This window comes from Metopolophium dirhodum, chromosome 3 (genome assembly GCF_019925205.1).
Source record: "Metopolophium dirhodum isolate CAU chromosome 3, ASM1992520v1, whole genome shotgun sequence".
Lineage (NCBI taxonomy): Eukaryota > Metazoa > Arthropoda > Insecta > Hemiptera > Aphididae > Metopolophium > Metopolophium dirhodum.
In genome coordinates, this window is record NC_083562.1 from 19,095,490 (window position 1) to 19,119,059 (window position 23,570).

The 23,570-nt window shown below is 26.1% G+C and overlaps 2 protein-coding genes across 2 annotated transcripts in view; one reads left to right on the plus strand and one right to left on the minus strand.

Moving 5' to 3' along the window:
- Positions 1-23,570, minus strand: part of LOC132941428 (G-protein coupled receptor dmsr-1-like) — a 164,696-nt gene that overhangs the window by 108,043 nt on the left and 33,083 nt on the right. The gene's annotated exons all lie outside the window — the stretch shown is intronic.
- LOC132941427 (kinesin-like protein KIF12) overlaps positions 16,465-23,570 on the plus strand; it is a 43,001-nt gene continuing 35,895 nt past the window's right edge. Inside the window, exons 1-3 of the mRNA XM_061009471.1 lie at positions 16,465-16,563; positions 22,464-22,556; positions 22,643-22,721. Of these exons, the coding sequence (XP_060865454.1) occupies positions 16,523-16,563; positions 22,464-22,556; positions 22,643-22,721 (213 nt within the window). The 5' untranslated portion in view covers positions 16,465-16,522. The remainder of the gene's footprint in view (positions 16,564-22,463; positions 22,557-22,642; positions 22,722-23,570) is intronic.

Genomic DNA, 23,570 nt, shown 5'->3' on the forward strand with positions numbered 1-23,570 from the left:
AAATCTTTAATAACTATTATTATTCGTTGTTTATTCCCATGATTTCGATGAAAAATGAATTAATTCCCGGAAACTTCACGCTTTGATTCGAGTAAAAATATCCATAGTATAAACCCTATTGAGAACAGTTTTTGCCATTTGTAAACATACAATATTGAAATTTTGGCATTTGGCTATTCATCCTGCCTAGACGTGCCACTCGATGCGTAATCCTCGGAAAACGGGCAGCTGCACGTGTCGTCGGGCCAGAGGCGATCAAGACTCGTTTCACCACTGTATAACACTATAATATAATATTAATATGAACTTGTGGATAGCTATAGAAAAACAGTTGGTTATGTATCGAGATTCATGGCATGTAGTTCGTCACACTGCAAAGTGATTATCTATATTTTGAATGCTGGGTTTTTTAGGAAATTTAAATTTTCATACAAATTATGAGTGTTTATATTATTAAAACTTGAAAGTTCTTATAACTAACTCAAAAATAATTTTAGTATCATAAAAAACTCACGAAAAAACACAGATAATGTTCTTACCTTTAAATTTGATAATAGGTCAACTTATAGTTCACCATTTTTTACCGTTCATCCTATAATTAAAGGTTACTATAAGAAATTGAAACTGCATTAGCTTTGTAGTATATATTTTGTAAGGCGGGACAACATATGCTGGTGTGTGGTCTTTTTAAGTTTCGTTTTTTTATACAATATTCATATCATATATTTTTTTTACTTTTAAATTGATTTTAGTTTTATTTACAAACCAGAAGTATAAGTTCAAATAAAACTTTAAAGTTTAAACATTAAAAAAATATGAACTTTATTTGTATTGTACTATTGTCAATTTGTTTCTTGTGTAATTTCCTATTTGTACTAATCCTGTATTCCTGTAGGTACCTCACACGTACTAATATATCCGGTTCAAAAGCGACCACAATAGTCCATTCTTCTTTCGTGAATAAATAGGAACCATTTATCATCTATCACTACTGATTGATGAGTGCCCCAAACAAATTGCATCGACTCTCTCCGCTTCTCCAGTTGTATTAGATCGTCCACGTAACCCTTTTTTATTATAAAATATTTCCTCGTCGAAATTAGATTAGAAAATAATAAAAATCTAAATCCAACATAATATACACATATATAACAACATGAATAAGTACCCTTTTTAGTAATAAAAAATATAACACGTTCTCATTTGTAAGAAATATGAGGAAACTTTTTGTATAGCAAAAAATTATAGTTTTCAAATGCACCTATCCACTAAACCAAATTAAATTTCCAATTTTAAATCGTGTTCTTTTTTTATGTTAATGTACGAAAATATTGTGTATGATATGCATAACGTATATGTAAATAATATAAATTCACAAAACTATAATATTTGAAATTCAATACGTACACGATAAAATTAAATGTTAAATTTAAGCATAACATATAAACTTTTTTTTCTATTATTGGTAAAGGGCTAGGTTAAAATATTTATGGTCATAATAATTATGCAACTAATATTATCAACATAATAAACAATATATGGTTAAAAGGACTTCGTACCCGCAAGAGTTGTCTCTGTCATACCTACATAGTAAATTTACGTAACCAGATTTTTATTGCAATTTATTTATGGCTAATATTAGAGCAAACTTATAAAACATCGAATTATAACTTATAAGTATATACTTGAATATTTTTAAGATTTTCAAATTTCAAATTCATATAACTCGTTTTAAAATAAACATATGAAAATATGTTGTGCGTCTGTAAGACAGAGAGAATAAAAGAATGCGGTTAGGACGTCCGCTTCATATATTTCATAATATTAGTTGGTAAGCATACCTATACACATACACCTAAGTTATAAGTTATAACTATAACTGACAAGTCCAATTTGATTTCAATATGACCTGTAAAAGATTGGTATGTTTAAACATATTCCATTCATTGTAGATTAGGAGAATCGTTTTATAATGTAATAATAATAACAATAATAATAATATTTTACATTTTATACAATAGGATAAACAACAAAGTAATACTTTTTTAAACTAATTCAACTTTTCATCATCTGTGTTCAAGTCTTCATGATGATTTTGACTGACATTTGAAATAGTTGTACATGACAGGAAAATGACATAACAAAAATTTATATCAAACTATAATGTACTAGTAAGTTGTTTAACTTAGTTTAAAACTTGACAGAACAATTTAACCGCAGGACACTAAAACATTTTCCACTAATTGGTATGAACTGCTATAAGGGAAAATTATCATATAAGTTGGAAAACACAGTTTTTAACCGTTTTTGGAGAAAACTATTTCAATAAAAACAATTAATTCGAAGAAGAAATACAATTTTCCAACGAAGAATAAATAATAATTTCTATTACCCACCTATATAATATAATATTATATTCGTTATAACTTATAAATATAGTGTCTATTGAATGTGTTCGAATATGTTACATGATATAATGTATTTCATATGTACAGTAATATACAAGTATGTTCCAGTATGTAATGCTGAAGTGTAAATAACATTCCATAGTACTCAAGAAATTAATATAACATGTGAACAACATTATATGTATTATATATTCAAAGAGTCTTAGCATTTCAAATAACACAATTTTTGCCTTTTGGTACCAAAATAAATAAATATTTATAAATCATTTCTAGACTGATATATTTCATATAATCGTAAGAAAATCGTCTGGCTTAGGAAACACTGATATAAAAAAAATAATTGAACTCCATGATCAAAATAGATTCACTAATTAAATCATTTTAAATATAAATATATTCTGTTGGTATAACTAGAGAAGCACAAGAGCCGTATATGAACAAAGAAATAAATAATTAAAAATGTCTGCACCGTAGATAATATGATTTACAAATTTACGAGGTGAACCCAAAAACCAAAACTATTGCTAACAACAAACAAATATCTAAATTATAAACCTACATGGGCTATAATATATTACCATAATATACTGAGTCGAAACAAAACAAAAGACATTGAGAAAATTGCAAAAACTAAATAAACCTATGGTCAAACACCACAAAAAATAAAGTATAATTAAGTAACCGTACTTAATGAAAACAAATATATTATAGTTGACACGTAATAATGTCCAGAAAGGTTGAAATAAGGATCAATATAATATTGAAAATAGAGTTCCACCTACGTAATATATAGAGGTATCTAATGTTCGTATCGAAAATGGTACGATCTAAAATTTAAATGTGACACACATTGAAACCTATAGTAAATGGTAAAAAATGTAACTATCTACCAAAAGGTAATAAAAATAAAATCAAAGAAAAACCAACAAAATCTACAATCACCCGAATAAAAGCTGTGCTCTTGAAATGAACAATCGACGAAGAACAGTTGTTTTGATTTTTTTCTTCAAACAAAAACTTTTTTTTCGCTATTTTAATTAAATAGTTGAACATTTAATAATAAACAGTAAACAACAAATTATATATTATTTAAAATTAAATAGAAATTTTATAAAACATGAATAATAAAAATAAAATTTAAAAAAATATAATAAAAATTAACACAATAATTAACACAATAATTATTAAAACATTGTTTTAATTGTACATATTTTATGAATATGTAATTATATATTTTATTGTTTTTTCAATAACCACGATTTAAATTTACGGAAAACGTTAAAAGTTGTATGTACTTACTTATAACTTTATAGATCTGAAATAACACATTTTTTAATTTAATAACTAATAAGTAATATTGTTCATTCTGTATTTTAAATTTGGCGATGGAAAAAAAAATTGAATTAAATGAATGTTGTCAAAGCAAAATAAAAATAACTAAAAATAATAATCTGGAGAACTCACTCAAATGTACCTTGTCATTGTATAGAGGTGTTTAATTTAAATTCTATGATAACTCATTGAGTATAAGTACGTACATTTATTCCGATTTGAGACGGTGTATAATACTATAATAAGCCTCTATTAAGGATATTTGACAATATATTTATATTAGGTACTAATATAAAACCAAACTAATACTAACCTAGATAAATTTTTCTATTCATAATAAGGTAGGTTGAACTAATTTTTGACAACTCTATTGCATAGGTAGGATTATATAATTATTACATTATTATAAAGTATTTTTACTCAATAACACGATGCTTAGATGGCCAATGAGTTTAGGTTTGTGGTATAAAAAGCTTAAAATATAATCGAAATAGTTTAAAATTTGTACTGTGCATAGAAAATAATAATATACATAAAAACGAAATAAAAAAATTTTCATTACTCTATGGAGAGAAAAATTCATTATTTTTCATTTAAATATCCAATTTTTTCAAACTTTGAACTTCAAATACCAATAAAAAAAAATTTTAATCTAAAATATTAAAATGAGTATATTTTAGTATTTCTTTTTGAATTACAACAAAAAATTGAAACAAAATTATATTTTTAGATTCTGAGCAAAGCAACGAATGTTTTGATTTAACAATTATGTGAGTTTTTTTTTTAATTTAAAAAAACTGGAAAACGGGAATTTTTAAGCAAAATTGGTTTTCGATAAAATCAATTTTGGTTTTTGGTATAACTCTAAAACAAATGACCATAGATCATGAAATTTTCAGTGGTTGTTTATATTAGCATTTTATATATAGAATAAAATTTTCAAAAAATATTGTTTTTGAATTTTATAATATTAATTCAACTTACCAGCTACCGTAATAATAATAAGTAATAACAATATAAATATAATTTAAAATATCCACAATGACAAACCGTTTCCGCTCAGAATCGTTTTTTGTATACAATGATATTATATCATTGAATTCAAACCTAACCATATAGCGACCCACTTGCAACCTACTGTATGGCAGAGCGACATCCACTTATCCACCTTTTTTTTAATATGCATTTAAATACTTTACATGGAAAAAAATGTAATTGTTTTTACTTGAATTAAGCTACATTGTATTGCTTGATGTTACATTGCTTATGCAAATTATAATTATAATTAACTTTTTTTCTTATTATTAAAATATGAGAACATTGTCCACGTTTGAGCTAACAAAACTGTCGAATTTTATTTGTTCGAAGAAGTTGATTGAAAGTGCCTATATTAAATTATATGAGGTAGTAGGAAGCCTGGAAGTCAGTGTGAAGTGCTACGTTCCATACGAACCAACCATGAAACACTTGAATTTTCTTTATATCTTTTCGGCATTTTTATCTCAAACAGGAATTGCATAGAGTAATAAAATAAAAATTTGCTTGTTTAAGAGTGGAGCATATTTCAAGCCAAGAGAACTAGTTAGCTGATTTATGAAAGAATAGGGATTATTAAGTCGCTGCGATACCTTTGCTGTAATTTTGAAGGGCTCTGAGAGTAAAATTTGGTTTCGAATACTCCAAGATATTGTATGCTTGTTAACAAGAGATATAATTACCGTTAAATGTAAAAGTGGTAGTAGTGGTTGGATTGACAAAGTGTGAATAATATAGCAGTACGCATTATGATGGAATATTAACTTTTATTGACATTGAAAAATGATTCTAAATATAAATTAATCTAAAACTATAATCTCTGAACAAATAAATTTGAAAACCTCTTTATAATCCACATTTTGTTTGTGTAAGCTAAATACATTACTTTAATACCAATTAAGAACATTTCCACGCCACTTGATGAAAGTTCAAACTGATGGATATCAGTATAACTGTCATGCAAAGGCAAGTTAGCGATTACAGAGCCCGACTCTTGTTTAACAATATTCTCTTTGTACAAACAACTGTCAACGGAAATTGAGTCGTAACGATACTTCCAATTGATAACTATTTATTAATGGAGCTTATTTCATTTTATGAATATACATGTTATTTTCCTTTCCTTATTATAGCTGTTTCAAAGTTACGTGTTTTATAATATTTATTTTCAAGCTGTTCAAATCGTATTTCTTATATTTAAAAAATAAAAAAGCCTTTATTATATTTATCGAGAAACTTTATCAAAATTAAGTAGTTTACGTATAATGAAATAAAAATTGTTTTAATGTTGTAAATTTTAATTATTTATGACACAAGTTATTTATAAAGTGGAATTCAATTGGTTGGTTATATCATGACATTTATTGATAGTTTAAAGTTATCTATGTTTAAATCATTTGAAGACAATATTAAACAGATTTGAGAAGATGTTTTGAATACCTTAAACACTCAATGAATAATTAACGGAATTAATTTGTATCAAGTTATACCAATATTTCGCATCGGGGTCAAAACCATATTTAAGGAAATGTTTTCGAGGATTATTCCAACGGATAGATTTTAAATTGTAGTTATTAATTATTTTATTTTTATTCAAACGAAATCATTTTAATGGTTATTATCGTTTCATTATTTAATTAAAATCCTGTCAATGTTATCGTTGTACAAAAACATTTAATAAATTACTGATCTGTGTAGCTGGTAATGTAATTATGGCATTTTAAATGTGGTTGTACTCTAAATAAGTTCCAATATACCCGTTTCCAATACACATCAAATTTGAATAAATAATACATGCATTCATTCGTGATTGATATGACAAACAAAACTATTTTCAAGTATAACGTACACCCATTGATTATAATAACTAAGAAAAATCAATAGCACAACAAAACAAGTAAAAAAAACTAAATTTTTCATAGGAGAAAAATGAATATTTATTTGCAAAAAAATATTATTTGTGAAACAATAATAATATAATCACACCTCATCAGTTTTCAATAACTGGTGTCATCCCGCAAATACTTTTAGTTCTCTTAAACAATTAATATTATGATAAAACAGAAAAACAAATAACTATAAATTATAATAAGTAATAATAGTCAATATAATTATTGGTAGTTCCAGCAGTACATTTAATATCTTATAATATTATACTAGTTATACTTACATCTGTGGTTATACATCTGTGTTCCTGTAAAAACCTAAAATAGCCTGGTTTTCAAGTTTTTAGTTTTTCATTTGTTTCTTCTTGAATGCTGTACAGATTTAAAATTTTGGTAAATATAATTTGTTTAATAAATTATGAAACTGAAAAAATACAACTTACCAATATCGCGTATTAATTATATGAAAATTAAATTAATAATAGCCTTATTTCCAAAGCTTTAAAAATACTATCTGGTTTAAATGCTCATACTTGTATAATGTATATAAACATATATAATGGTAAAAGTATACAGGCTTACCATATAAATTTAGTTCAATATAGGTAAAAAGTTATGCAGGGCTAATCTTGATTCCGTACATAGAATTTATTATATAAATATCACATTTTCAATTTAACAATATATAAATATAAACGTAGGTACTCAACGTAACTAACCATAAGTGGTAGGTATTATGTAAATTTAAAATTATTAATACAACTCTAAAAATACAATTAGTTTGAATATTTATGAACTCCCGCGTAATATGTCAATGTATGTTTACTATGCGTAAAAATTAACTTATCATGGTGAAGCAGGTTTAGAAATTTACAATAATGCATAATATACATAGTAAACAATGATAATATTACTATGACTATCACCTAAACATAGAACTATTTTGTTCGTTTTCTATAATCATCTAAATAATTAAGTAATATATTGTCACTGCAATAATAATAACAAAATAATAATTTATTCCTTTAATGGTTTTACAAATAGGTATATTCGGTTACATATTTAGAAAAAGAAAGATGACCAGTATCAGTAAGCAACCAAAAAACATTTCTTATTAAGTTTATACATTTGAAAAAAAAACAATACATATCCAGTTCTATTATATTCAAAAAAAAGATAATTTTCAAATTTAAAAGGACAAAAACTTATTTAAAAAACACCTTTTTCAATTCAAATATAATTAAATTGAATGTTTAATATTTATTATTTGACTACTGTTAGAGTTCGGTCTCGACCGTCGATAATGAAACAGTGTGTACAGTTGTTATTTCTTTTTCCACGACCACGTTTCGTATTTTCATTAATTTTTTTTTCAAACAGAAACATATATCTTCCAAAAAGTTTCAACTTTCCAACCATCGAAACAACACATCTCGAATACAAAATGGAACTTTGCCAACCTGCATCTTGTACTTTTATTAATTATCTAGGTAATTAAACTAATTAAATTCGTCACTGATATTAAGTGCGACCCGTGGCGATAAACGTTATCTCACGATAACAAACCTCAATGACACTATGCCGAATAATAATTCTAAAACAGTCCCTTCACTAATAATCCCATAACCTCACATACAGAGTGCGTCAAATCATTCTCCTTCTTCGCTAAAACAATTCACTCAAATACCATCTCTATCACCAAATTCAGTCAACCACCATCGAAAACAAACAAAATATGTTTCAAAAAATGGTTTTTCCTTATTAAATCAAATCAAAGATCCCGAAAATCAGCTCAACATTTCAGATAATGATATGGATCTAGTGCCCCAACAAAACGAACCTTTTACCATCTTAACAAAATGACATCAGTTATTTTTGTAAGTACATCAAAGAATTGACAAAGGGTGATCATTTCTCCTTTAAATGTTCAAATAACAGTGTAAACTCTCTACCGAATCATCAGACTGTTATCTTTTTGTTATAAAATATCTACAATGCATCTGGGCAGACGTTCACACCTACCAACCAAAATAGGATAGATTGTATCACGTAGTTATCTGAAATCTTCACCACTCCAATTGAAGAAATTAAAAATGAATTACTATCACATGACCAATACTCCGAGAAGAATATCAAATGTTGGCCAACACAGCACCAAATCTTCTATCCCCCCTCTTTTTATCGATCTGGAACCCGCTTTTAATATTTAAGAGATTTTTGATCTAAAATACTTATTATACACCAAACTCAAAATCAAGGAACCTCGTGAAAAAAAAACTAACAATTCAAGTTCTCCGATGGCAAAGATTTAGTTACAAAAATCTTACTATAACATCATCCCAAATTTTTTCGTTGTGGTGACAATCACCTGTCCAACACCTGTCTAAAATCTCTGAGACTGCCAGCCAAATGTACCAAACAACTAAACGATGTCTATCTAGGGAGGTACTGATTTCATAGGTATATATTTTTTTTAAATATTTATTGTTTTTCATTAAAAATGGTTTTTTTTTTTTTTTTTGATTGGTAATAATGTAATATATTTTAAAATCTATCAAGAATAATAAGTTGTACTATAGCACAGTATGACAGGAAAATACCTGTATTTTCTGTCATATAATTTGACATTTATTGGTCACGTTAATTAAATATTGAACCACATCCAGACGATCTGGTATTTATAGAGTTGTGATTGACCAATACTCACTTCATTTCCAACCATCAACTCGTCAAAACTATTTACCTCCCCCCCCCCTCCAATTCAACGATAAACTTATCAAGCAACCGTTGGCGTCAGACCATATTAACTATAAAAGCCGATTTCGCGGCTAACTACTTACTACTTAGACCACCCACAATGCGCTGTAGATACTAACGTCACGGATAAAAAACCAACCCCGAAGATTAACTTCAGCAGCCACCGCGTGGAACTTCTTCCAAGCAAACCGTCTACGTCCGGCAACACCTCACAAAATGTTCAAAGTTAAGAATTTAACTCTATAGTCTATCTCACATTATTACATTACCGACACCATCTGCAGCCACGAGGAGACACCATGCAGATCCAACCAACGACATTCAAACCCCTTTATTAAAGAATCGCGTAAATTCTCCACACTAGCAACTTCTCGGTTCACTCTCTAATATTTATCCACTGCAAAACTATGCGATTCCCCATCCTAATATCTTAACTTATTGTACAATCTAAGTGTACATGGTTTGTGTCTTAATCTAAAACGTAAATAAATAAAGTCCCCTAAAAAGTAATAATGTTATATTTTCAGCGTGAATTATTGTTAACGAAACAAAAAAAAGATGATTGTGTCGACTGACGAACACGAAAAACTTAATTGTTATTTGCACATGTTAAAAACATAACTCATTCAATTAAATGTGATGTATGGTTTTTTTTTTAAAAACATAACGAGCGCTCATGAATTTTATTATAAAAAGGCCGATGGCCTATACTGGACAAAAAACCAAATGAGTTATAATTATTTTAATTTATCATACTCCGCTCTTTATTAAATTTGCTTTAAAAATAGTGGAAGAGTGTACATTTCAAATCCCTCCTTCCTCTTTAGATAATTTACCATGTTATATTTAATATTGTAATAATTTGAGTAAAATCAATAATTAGGCTCCTATAAAACAACCTTGTAAATTTAACACTGTCATCACAAATATTAAAACAAATGCTCTGTATGTTCAGAATTACCGAGACAATACGTCTTGTACGATGCTTACAACGTAATTTCTAGATAATTAATATTGAAACTTCCGTATGTAAAGTGAAATATATATTTCAACGATGGAAGAAAATACGTGACCCGAAAATACGCTAATTCAATGAAATATGTGTAAGGGACGAAGGAACTTTAGTCGCGTACTCTATATGCAGGTCTAGATAGGTTTGGATACAAAAATTAATTTCTCTGTGATGGAGAATGATGGTTTTACCGTTTTCACGACTTCATAAATTTGATGTGTATTGCACTTAAATTTTACTCTATTTTATACACGTTTTTTTTTTTACTAGATAAAATCATCACATTCAAATCTCTCCATCGAAATGAGTAGTTATATTTGTATTGTTATATGAACACGTTTTCTATAAATAAAATGTATCATGTCTACAAGGAGGTAAACACCTATTACTCAAAAAGTTTTAACGTTTATTAAAATATTTGTTTACACAATTACAAGTCATCAGAAATAAAATAATTGGAACAAAATTATAGTTTTTACTATTTTTATGGTTGTATTGTTTCGATTTTTAATTTTTTTAACGACATCTTACATTTTAGATTCTGAACAGAGCAATAAATATATTGATTGATCTGTATTTTTACATTAGACTCCTCGTCAGTTGTTCATATGCTATTTAAAAATTTTAGAAAATACATTATTTAGGTAGTTACAATATTTTTTAAAGGTGATTAAGAGGATACCACACCCGCATGTGTTGTCTCTGTTTTAAAAGTGCGTAACATTGCAAGTTTACGCTCAGGAGATCACTTTAAGCTACGTTAGTTTAAAAATTAGAGTGAACCGACCATTTAATGGTTTTAGTTTTTCTTAATGGAAAAACCATTATCTGGGTTCGTAAGTTAGTTTTTTCCGATAGTTCAATTTTTTAGCAGGTTGTGTGTATATAATATAGCGTAAATTAAAAATGCTCATAACTCACGTAACAACATAATAGTCGTAAAAAACGAACACACAAACACAGATAATGTTCTTACCATCAAGTTACATAATAGGTCGATTCACTCTAATGTTTAAACTAACGAAGCTAAACCTGATCTGCTAAGCGTACATTTGCTATGTTACGTACTTGTAAGACGGAGACAACATATGCGGGTGTGGCGTCCTCTTAAATTTAGAATTTTGATGATTGACTATTTTCACACTATTTTGTAGTTAGAAATACATAAAAATGTTCTTCTCTATATCTAAGATTTTAAAATTGAGTACAAGATTTCTCGAAAGTGTCTAATATAAAAAAAAAAAACAAAAATTTACCGGAGATTATCATTAGCTTTTTATGAGCGTTTGACGTTGAAATGTTCACAAAATTCTTCTAAATTACAAAATGTAAATTATAAAATGTTCAATTTCTATAGCAAAGACTTGAAAATGTAATACAAGATTTCTCATAACTAGTTTGACATTATAAGTTCAAATTCAGACAAAATTATATATTTAAACAAATAATAAAGAGTTATTTTGTTGTAATTTAAAAATATTATTCATATATACTTGAAACTTTTAAAATATATTATTATATTTTAAACACACAATGACATTTTCAAATGCAATGTTTTGGGAAAAAATAATTCAACCTATTGTATTACTAATAATACAATTAATTACTTTAATAGCAATAATATCATAAAATATATTTAGTAATATAGGCTGACAGACCGTCTTCGCTCAGAAAGGTTGTTTGTATGCAATGATTTATCAATTCAAATTTACAGTGACACCTACTGTACATCAGATTGGTAACTATACTTGCCACCTACTTTACAGCAGATTAGTAACTATACTTTCCACCCATAATTTTGTTTTATTTAACTTTATGTATTACACTATCACGCATCGCTGTTCTTATTAATTTTATATTTGTAAGCAAAATATTTTCTGAGAATTTCAATGTATAAAATTGAATTTGATTCAGTATTTTTAGTTATAACTGTATCAATATTGTTTACTAGTGGATTTTTGGAACAATATTTATCAGGCTAAACCAGTGCCGCTTTACTTTGCTCATCTGAACTTTAAATACTTATAATTGATTAACTACTCGTTCAGAATTCAGAAAAATGATCTCCTTTAGAATATAGTAAAGATAAATGTTAAAAATAATAAAATGCAATTTTTTAAAAAAAATTATGTTTTGTAATGAATTTAAATTAGGTACCTTATTTTTGTACAAAATATTTTCAAAAACGTTAATGTGTGATCTTAATTAATATTTTTCTAGATAATGAGTGCGTTTACTGTAATCACCATGTTTAGAGTAAAATATATTGATTCTACCAAATTTATTATTTTCACATAATATTTTACATTATGCATGTTTGATTAGTGCATACACGTCCATTAACGTATTCTTCGTAACATAATGTAATGATTTTACAACACTTGCTTAATCCTTAACCATCTGGTGTACTTCATTAATGTTTAATTAATAATTAATACTCGAGAATCTACATCTTTTTGTTTATACCGTTATACTTGTACTATAGCTGTAGTAATAACTGTTGTTTAGGATAAACAATCAATCGATTATTTTAGCCTCCGAGCGATTTGGACATTTTTAAGGATTAATTAAACTTCAAAAGCATAATTATACATGCAACACAATAATGACAATGTTCCTAAACAAAGAAAAACTATGTATACCATAATCATGTAAATATATTATACAACATAATAACTAGGTGCAATGATGTAGCTATTATTAATTATATTTGACTACATATTATAGACGAACTTGTTCCACGTTTATTAGATAGGTACCGACCATATTAGTATTAGGTATTTCAAAATTTACAAACATAGATATTTTCACAAATATATTATTTGTTTTAGCTTGTATGCTGACTACAAATTTGAATATTATCTAGCAATCCTCCACAATTTATTTTTTTTATTGAATGATATAGATATTCTTTAGGCATTAATACATATATTGATTATGATTTATGATAATAATTCATTAAATAATAAAATATAACTTTAACTCTATTAATTTATATTGGCAGTTGGTAAATTAGTTATTTTTAAATTCTTATAATGTAATTTAATGATAAAATAAAATAATTCTTTGAATATTCAATAAGTAATAATGTTTTAAAATAATTTTGTGTCTTAAAAAATAACTCTAAAGTTATTTTTATTTTAACGGATGTCCGGACGTCCCGGCTTTAAATGAGTCCGTTATTTTTGTACAGTTATTTAATTATTAAAAACAATGTAACAACATATATTAAAATATAATACATACAGCAGGATGATAGTTTTGTCATTACCCATCTATTATTAAACTACCAAAACGATTAGAGCTCAGTTTAATTTTGGTTAATTTTAATCATTATGAAATGATTTTTAGATTCGATGTGAAGTGAAGAGTATATTGGTTTTCCAGTGGTATTTATTGATTTTTTTTTTGTCAGTCGTCATGTTTTGTAGCAGAATATATTTCATTCCCACTTTTACTGGTATAATTTTTGTTCTACTTTTATCTTAGATGGTTAGCAAATAATAAATTCCTACACTTCATTTTGTAGCTCAAAATTACATGCTACCTACGTTAACTCATTGTCATTTCCGAATTTATTGGTGATATTTGTTTATATTAATTGCACCGAGTACGGTAAAAAATAAAACTACTGAACAAGATTAGCACTGACTGATTTTTAACATAATATTATGATTTCAGAAAGAAAGTCAATGTACCTAATTATTATTTAGTCATTAACAATTAAAATAGTTAAATGTAGTCCAACATATCTTATTTTTTCATAACCACAAGCTGAAAATTATTATATAATAAGGAAAAGATAATATTTTATTCGTTTGATAAAGAGCGCAGCAGTAATTTTTGGCCCTATGATATTTACAAAACTAAAGGTGAAATATATTAATACAGAAAATGCAATTTCAATAAGCTTGTTCTTGTTACAATTTTATCTTCAGTAAAATTCAACACAATAGTAATATTCCACACTTTTAAATTCTCAACATACCAAAGAATATATTAGTTTTAAAACAGTGATTTTTTTCTTTAGTTCATTTTATCAGTTACAACTTATTCTATTTCCTGAAAATATGCATATGTTTTGAACTATCAATTTGAGAAACTATTATGCGTGTAATATTATTATGTAAGTAAAATGATATACTCCTATTACCTACCTCTTTTTTTTATATGGCACTACATACTGATCCACTTGCACACTGCTTGGCCAAAAAAATACAGCGTTTGAGATTTGGGGGAGGTTGAACCTATAATAATATTGAATAAGCTTAAAAAAATTAATCCGTCTTCACATAATATGTTTGTCAAATTAGAATATATTGCAATACGCTAATACCTACCTATCTTCCACAAAACAGAATGATGATTATTTTTGTTTGAATTCATTACTATAATGACAATCAAAGACTTAAACGTTATTTAAAAATCATCTGTATCCGAATAGCAAATTTGTAATGCATGGTCGGTGTCCAAGGACCTTGCTTAAAGTACCGTTAAGACACTGTGCAAAGGGACAAAAATATTTTTTATCGATTCAAAGCACATGATACTGTGTAAATGTGTAATATGTAACTATCAAGTTTCTGATGACGATATAATGTCTATATAAACGACTTTATTTCGAAATAATTTATGTCGTTCCGCCCCTCACCAATTTGCTTTCTGAAAAATGTCAACGCATACGATACATGAATTCCCACGCTTGATGCTATGCCGCTGATGAAAATGTGTAGACCTACAGCATTTAACCAATTGGAACAAAGGATGTACTATGTATCACGTCGATTTTTATTACCCATTAAAATTGTGAGACCTTATACTCTGTATTGAATGCAGCATTGCAGCCATTCATTAAAGATATTTATGGTAGCTATAATAGAGTAATCTATGATAGATTTAGTCAGTTATGTAAGAACAAGTTAATTTACGATTACTAACAATCAAAAAGGTAGGTAACTTTTTTACATCCATACAAAATAATTACTCGTATGTTGTATGTTATTTTTTTGTGCAATAAAGGGTATATTTATTAAATTAATAAAATTAAATTCTTAAAAAAAAAAATAAATTGTTTTTAGGATTCTATACTTAATATGCCCATTGAATTTATCCTTCCATTACAATTATTTGTCTCACTGGTTATTAATAAAAAAAAATGCAAATCTAGCTCCAGAACTCAATTAAATAAACTGTAAAAAAAATATATGCTACTTAATAATAATTGAATATTTATATCTGTAGCACAGACACAATCTAATCGTTTAAATTGATTGAAACGTACTCAAATTTGAAATGTTATATATTCACGAACAATTTTATTTTATCATAATAAACTAATTCATGTATAGTTGTTGGTATATAAATAAAAATTTCGCATCAAATAATAGAATCCATGAATTAAGTTTGTTTGTCAAACTTATTTTATTACTTTATGTATGTATCATAATATTGTCTTTATATTCATAAAATATCATGGAATGGCATCGATTTAAAGTGACTATATTATATTTGTATAGTAATGACTTATGAATGTTATAATCTAAAACTATGAACCACTGAAAAGTATTCGACGATTTAACTAAACATTAAATAAATATTTTTATACAATCATTGAAAAATCAATTACATTAATTGCATGTGTAGTACGTTATTTGCTATAACGTGTAATTAAAATGGTCGATCGTATACAATATTAGGTAGGTACGTGCAATTAGTAGTAACAAATATGTGCATTAGTGTTGTCCTCGGCCCAAGGCTTGACGGCAATATCCACGAACACCCCACTGCGCGTTAATAGACGGATGTTCGATTTTACCCTTTCGATTTACACACACATACACCCAATGCCACCACTACCAGGCCGATTTATTATGTATATGCAAACTCATATGCGTTATATAGACTGCCAAAGCAAATGTTGTGCTTTTTTCAACTCAGTTACCTAGTGCCCATCGTCACAACGCGCGCACATTTTTTCCCCCGTGCATTTCACACGAACTTGTTATATTATCATTAATTTTTGTTTTTATGATACTAAATAGGTACGCTTAATCCCAGCTACAGCATATTGTTACGAATTTAACTATGGCTTAATGGCAGGAAAAATGAAAGAAAATTCAAAATATAGCGACGAGTAAGTTTATGTCTAATTTTAATATTATTATAATAACACACCCAAGTTCTTTACAGAGGTGCAAATAGATGCAGGATGTACAGATAAAACGCTCAAAAAACATTAATATCACATCAGTATAGGTATTTCGTTATTTAAATACATATTTTAATTTCCTTTAGAACTATTAAATAATGTTTTTCTTGGTAGGTATTATAACACAATTACTATAATATATTTAGGTAGTACATAAAGATTCATGAATAAAAATTTTTAATTTAAAAAAATATCTATTTTCAGTTTTAATTATTTTTATGAAGACATATTTCAATGCATATTAATTTCATTTCAGCCTAATAAAATAATCTTATAGCTATATTATTAAAATTAAAAGTATTTTAATTATCATGCATATCGTGAATGAATAGAAAGAAAAGCCTATTCATTATTCATTATATTATAATAGTTGTAATCAAAAAAAATTAATTGGAAAGTCAGTAACCCGAGTTTATGATGTAGAACGAATGTTTTGATGTACTTTTTTTAGTATAATATATTATGACAACATATTATGCACAATAGTAAAAAGAAGACATTTAGTCACATGTTAGTATGTTAATTTTTAAAAAAACTTCACTAAAATATTTGCTCCACACCATGAACTAGATTTACTGACTTTCCAAATAATTTATACATATTTCGCATTTATAATTTTGTATTGTTATAATAATTTTCAAAGTTCCAAATAGTTGTCCTTAATAAATGCAATCTATAAAATTCTATAGACCACAGAGTCCAGAATGTTTTTCCCGATATTATTATACAACCAAGTGCAACTTTGTCTGGTTAATTGTGTATCATTTTTAAGAAACATATCTGCAAAACCAAATTACAATCAATAATCTAATGTGATGTGATGTACTGTATAATATGGTATAACATATTATGCAATCTAATCGCCATTATAAGTTAGTTCACACACAACCATCATGAGTCACTGACATATTTTTAATAGGAATTTATCCTTTCCATTTTTTTCATTTTAATATTCTGTCGTATGCTGTCAACCTTATTGTTTTATAACGATTATGCGAATCATAAATAATAATACATATAAGTACTATAAAATACATTATTAATAACAAATACCTACACTCTAGTAAATTAATATTACAAACACATTTTGTAAAAAAAAAATTGAAATAACCTCGTTTCACAGCATGTTATCGTTATCAGATCAGTGACAGGCGACAGTTGGGTATTATAAATTTATTTTTGGAATTAATATTTCATCATAATTTTTTACATAAAATGTTGATCATCATTATATGTTGATCATACTATTGTCTATTAGGGTATTTATGGTCGAATTGCACTTATCTTCGTTGAACTGCACTCGTACTCAAAAAAGGTATTCCAACAAAAATATCATGCATTTGAAGGGATTAAACGTTTATAAATCACTCATTTCCCTCCCACATACTGGCTTAGGACTGACAATGATTGTTTTATACATACCATTGTCCATTATGTTAATATAATATTATATCTCGTATACATATTATATTAAATCATCAAATATTATTGTCATTATTATAACTTTTTTTTAAAACTAATGTTGATAATTTTTGTAGTAATAATATAAATATAATTTTTTTATTCTTTTTTTTAACTGTCAAATGTTATTATAATAATAAACGTGAACGTCCATAGTGACTTTAAATTTTAACTTCTTATTTTGAACGAGTGCATTTCTACCACTACCTGCTTTTTACTCGAGTGCAGTTCGACCATTACCTTTTTGGAACCCAAGTGCAATTCGACCATTTCTTTTTAGGTAGTAGGTGCAATTCGTCTATCCCGGTCTATTAGACTTCACAAAAAGTGTGTCATAAAGAGTTGACAAAATAATTGTATGGAATTACACAAAGGGTTTTTATAAGAATGAGTACCTACTGAAAGAGAAATTCATATACGGTGACTGGTGGGTAGGTAATTTAACTATTTTGTTCATAAATGTAAAATATTAAATAATATGTATATAAATTGTGTAAAAATGTTCTGATTTCATAATATTACTACATTACTATTATAGTTGATAAGTATACAATATAATATTAAATGTATGATCATATTAAATAAAGCATTTTCAATAGAAAAACATAAAGGTTTTCAATACATAATTCAGTAATTGAAGAATATATAAAAAATACTCATTGTTTTTGACTCAATTTACAGGTAGACTTTTTAATTATAACATAATTTAATAATCTAATTAAAAATAATTACGATTACAGTGATAATATTCGTCGTAGGTATATTCCTGATACTAAACTTATAAGTAATAACAGACTATATTTTTATTTATAATCTTTTAACGTTGGTGACTTTTGACATTAAAAGCGTTTAAAAAATTGAATACAAAAAACTTAAAATGTATCCAATTTCAAATTATTATCATTTGATAATATTTAGTAATTATCTAAGATCCACAAGCTAAAACATTTCTTATACAACAACCACTCATGTCTCATAACCTATATTGAAATATCATTATAATATTAAAGTCTATTTCTCTTTAATGGCTGTACATTGTAATTATAACAAATCCATGAAATGATGAATTTTAAAACAAATTTTATGAACATAAATAGAAAAAATATTATTTTAAAAACTTGGGATGCCGATTTGCTTTGGTTGGTTTTAAGTGTACCTCATAATTGAGTAGATCACTGTAGTGGATGTGTTAAATTTGAAATCAACGATAAATCATTGCATAGGAAAGACAATTCTAAGCGGTCAACCAATTTTCTGTATATTATTTATGCAGTATGCTAATAAAATTTTAAAAATGTTCAAATAACTTTTCTAATTACATACAACACATAATTATTTATTATTATTATATTATTGTTATTAACAAGAAAGTCAATACCTACATATACATTAGAATAATTTGAAAGGCATCATAAAGACAATCGTTAAAATCGAACTTCAAACACTTAAAAATTAGAACTATGTATACTATCTTTAGAAAATTAAAAATGTATTTAATTTTCAAGTTTTAAAACTTAAAACTAAAATAATTCGAGGATTTCAAAGGTCTATAAATAATACAACAATTTCAAAGTGTTCTTTAAATTATACCTAAATATTTGTATTATAAATAATTATTTATTTTTCATTAACAATCAAATAATTAAATGGATTCTTTCGAAAAATGATATTGCGTTAAGATTCTGTTGTTCCATAAAAAGTTTTTAGTGTTTACCGATTATTTTGAAAAGTACTGAGAATTTTAGGTTACGGTTCACTAATTTGTGAAACCATTTATGTAACATAATTTGGTACCAGAGTCATTGACCTGGGAAATTTCAATTTTTACTCTGTAAAAATACTTTTAATTCAAATTTTCTACCAAGAACCAAACTAGAAATTAAAAATAAAATGTCTACTGCTCCAAAAGACAATGACAGATATAATAAAAACATCATTGTAAAATTAATATCAACGCTTGAAATCTAAAATCGTCTTTGCGATAAAAAATATTTAAAAATAAAACATCTATATATTTACTATTAATAATTTTTATAGTATAGTAGTTTATGTGTTAAGATTGTAGTACAATCATAATTTTAAAACAATAGATGTATTATATTATTTTTGGCAAGCTGAAGTTTTAAAATAACCATCAAATTGTATAAATTAATATCATATTTTTATTAAAAAGTTAGAGATGTGACAATAATTTACATATTGGTAGTTATAATTTTATTCACTAAAATTTCTATAAAATTAATAGTTCAATATAATTTTAAACAAAAAAAAAAATAACACAATAAATAATCATAAAATATTTATAAAACTCAATTCATAAATTTATGATACAAATCTATGTACTAAAAATTATATTATGAAAATGGTAAGTGTTTAAGGTACTTATGATATTAAAAATAATTTATACGCAATTTTTCATTTATCATTACATTTATAAATATGTAAAGCGATTTTTATTCAAAACATTTTTAAGGTTTACTACAAATTTAATCAAAAAGTTTTCATATCCTTTTTTAAACTAAGGAAAAAAATTGTTGTTTTGGAAAGTAATAAACATACAATGCACAATTATCTTAAAATTCATCTTATCCAGTAATACATTATTTTTCTTAACTCACTATAGTTTAATTTTAAAAATTAATACTAATTAATTGTTTTAATTTTGTTTTGTATTTTTGCATTATTTAAATAATTGTTTGTGTTATTATGAGTAATTTAAAACAGTATAGTCTCATTCATTATAATAACCACGAATCATAACAATATACCAGAAAACCTAAACCAAAATGTGTACATGCAATTTCCTAAGAGGTTTTTTCACCTCAATTTTACATGATAACTGAAAATAGTGCTGTAGCTAGAGGTTTGCCACATTATGAGAAAAAATCCATCTAACCTAACCTAACCTTACTTACGAAAAATTCAGAAAAAAAATTTTTATTTTATATTTAGATTTTTTATACAGTAATATGCATCCAGCAAAACTATAATCAACTGTACTTACTGCGATAAGAGTACAATTTTGTACGATAGCTATGTGCCTGACAACAATAGTCAGAGAGCAATATTTTGTTTTGCCTAAGGTGCAATGAAACCTAGCTACGGATAAGTAGTCATCAATTACTTCACATCATGGAGAAAAATTCAAAATATTATGAAACTTTGTGAATACTTATATATGCTGGATATTCAATATGTATAGAGTTTTGAATTACAATCGTAAAAAAGTTCTGTAGTTTTTGATTGACAAACATGACAGCTTTATTTGAGAAAATATGAAAGTATTATTTTACTGAGTATAAACTAAGTTCGATTATATCTGTAAATACCAAATCCATTAAATATACTTTCTATATATTATTTTATTCTGTTTTTTTGTAATAGTAAAATATATAATTGGTTATTTTGTTTATTCAATAAATTAAGGAATACAATCTAATGCACACAAGAAATTTAATAACCAAGTAGACAGTATCCTAATAATTAATAACCATCTTCAAAGGAAATTTTAAATCATTATAGATACTATTGTAAGTCAATAAGAATTCAGTATAATATAATATCTAATTTATATTAAATTTAGTTTTAGCCATACTTGTTTCAAAATTTCAATGGGCTAACCCAAAAGTGTGTGAAATCTTCAATACACTCTTTAATAAGCATATAATTTTAAAAAACGTGAAGGCAAAAGAGAATAAACTCATATTATCCCTACAAATATTTTTCGTATGTCTAGGCTTTATCATACTCAAAATAGAAACAAAATAATTTAAGAATAATAAATACTTAAAAATATTTTTATTTTTCTGATTTGAAAGTTATACAGTGATATTGAGTTATAGTATGAAAATAATAATTATTAATTTTCTTTCACTTAGTCTGCAATTATTTTGCATTCGAAGTATACAAATTAAAAATCTAGGTAAAGTTTATTAAGTTTTAGTTTTCTTTTAAATATGAATATAATATGGTAGGTTTATTTTTCTACAAAAGTATTATTTTATATGCAATACTAATTCGTATGTACCTACTTCGTTAAGTAATAAAATTAACGTGTTAAAATATTAGTCTCCAATGTTCTTTTAGTAAAAAATCAATACGTACAACAAACAATTTATCACATGTTTGATGGCATAGAATGATATACTATGTACAAAAGTGTGTTAAGGTAAACCAATAGCATTCAATTAATTTTGAGGATCTTAGAATATATTTGTGTTAGGTATTTTAACTATCAATTACTTTGTCATCATATAATAGGTATGAATGATTTAAAAAGAATGTAACATAAACAAATATGCTTGCAAAAGTATCATGTTGAACCTTGGAAATGTATCACTGAATGAACAATGTTTCTATTTTAGTTCTCTTTCATCCTTAAACGAATCAACTGGGTCATTAAACAGATCGTACAATGATATTTCTGAACACGAAAATGGTATATACGTCATAGTAAGGTGAGTCATATAATTTTTTTTTTCATAAATAAAAAAATGGTTCAGATAAACAATTTTATCAATGTTTTATCATTTCTCTACATTAGATCTCGGCCATTAAGCACCAAAGAAAATAGAGCAAGTGAACCATCAATTGTATCGTTTCCGGGAAATGGACGTATTTTGGTGAGTTGTAGAACGTATATATTTTTTACAGGCATACTTGGAAGTGTTGAATAAATTAAAATAAATAAACATACAGAATGTATAAAAAAAAAAATTTCATTACATACATTCAACGTCATGCCATTAATATTGATATTTCATTATAAACCTACTATAGTACTATACTCGTGATAACAATTATATTTTATATTATTGAACACAAAGGTCACACGGCGTGTTGAGTATGCAATTTAACAACACCCATGTGTAGTATGCTCAAATAAAATAAAATTCATAATAATAAATTCAATTAATGTATAAATTGAATATTTGGTAATTATAATTAATAATATGGTCTTCTAATTTTTGTGATTTTTATTATAATATTTTTTTTATTTTTTTTATTTAAATAATTGTATTGTAAAATATAAAGAAGATGATTTCCGTATTATTAAAATATTTGCAATAAAGTATCTGCCTCCTTTAAGCGTAATGCTTGTGATGGTGGTAGAGAGTTACATTACATAATAGACACAACAGTCAGTTAGTAATTACATACTAAAAATAATACAACCTCATTTCAATAAAATAACATAGAATAACAAAGACAAGACAGAGTAACACAATAAAATTTCATAAGTTACATTCAAAATCTTTTAACACAATATTCCATACTTTATAATTTATAATTTGATTCCTTTTAAACTATTAGTGAAAATAACCATGAATTAAATTGCTGTTTTATGCACGTAATTCTAAGATTCCCATTTGAGAAGAATATGAGTTTTTTATATGTAATGGCATTGAACTATAAAAATTTGGACCTAAATAATCGATAAATTTTTGACCAAAAGTTTTTTTGTAATAAAT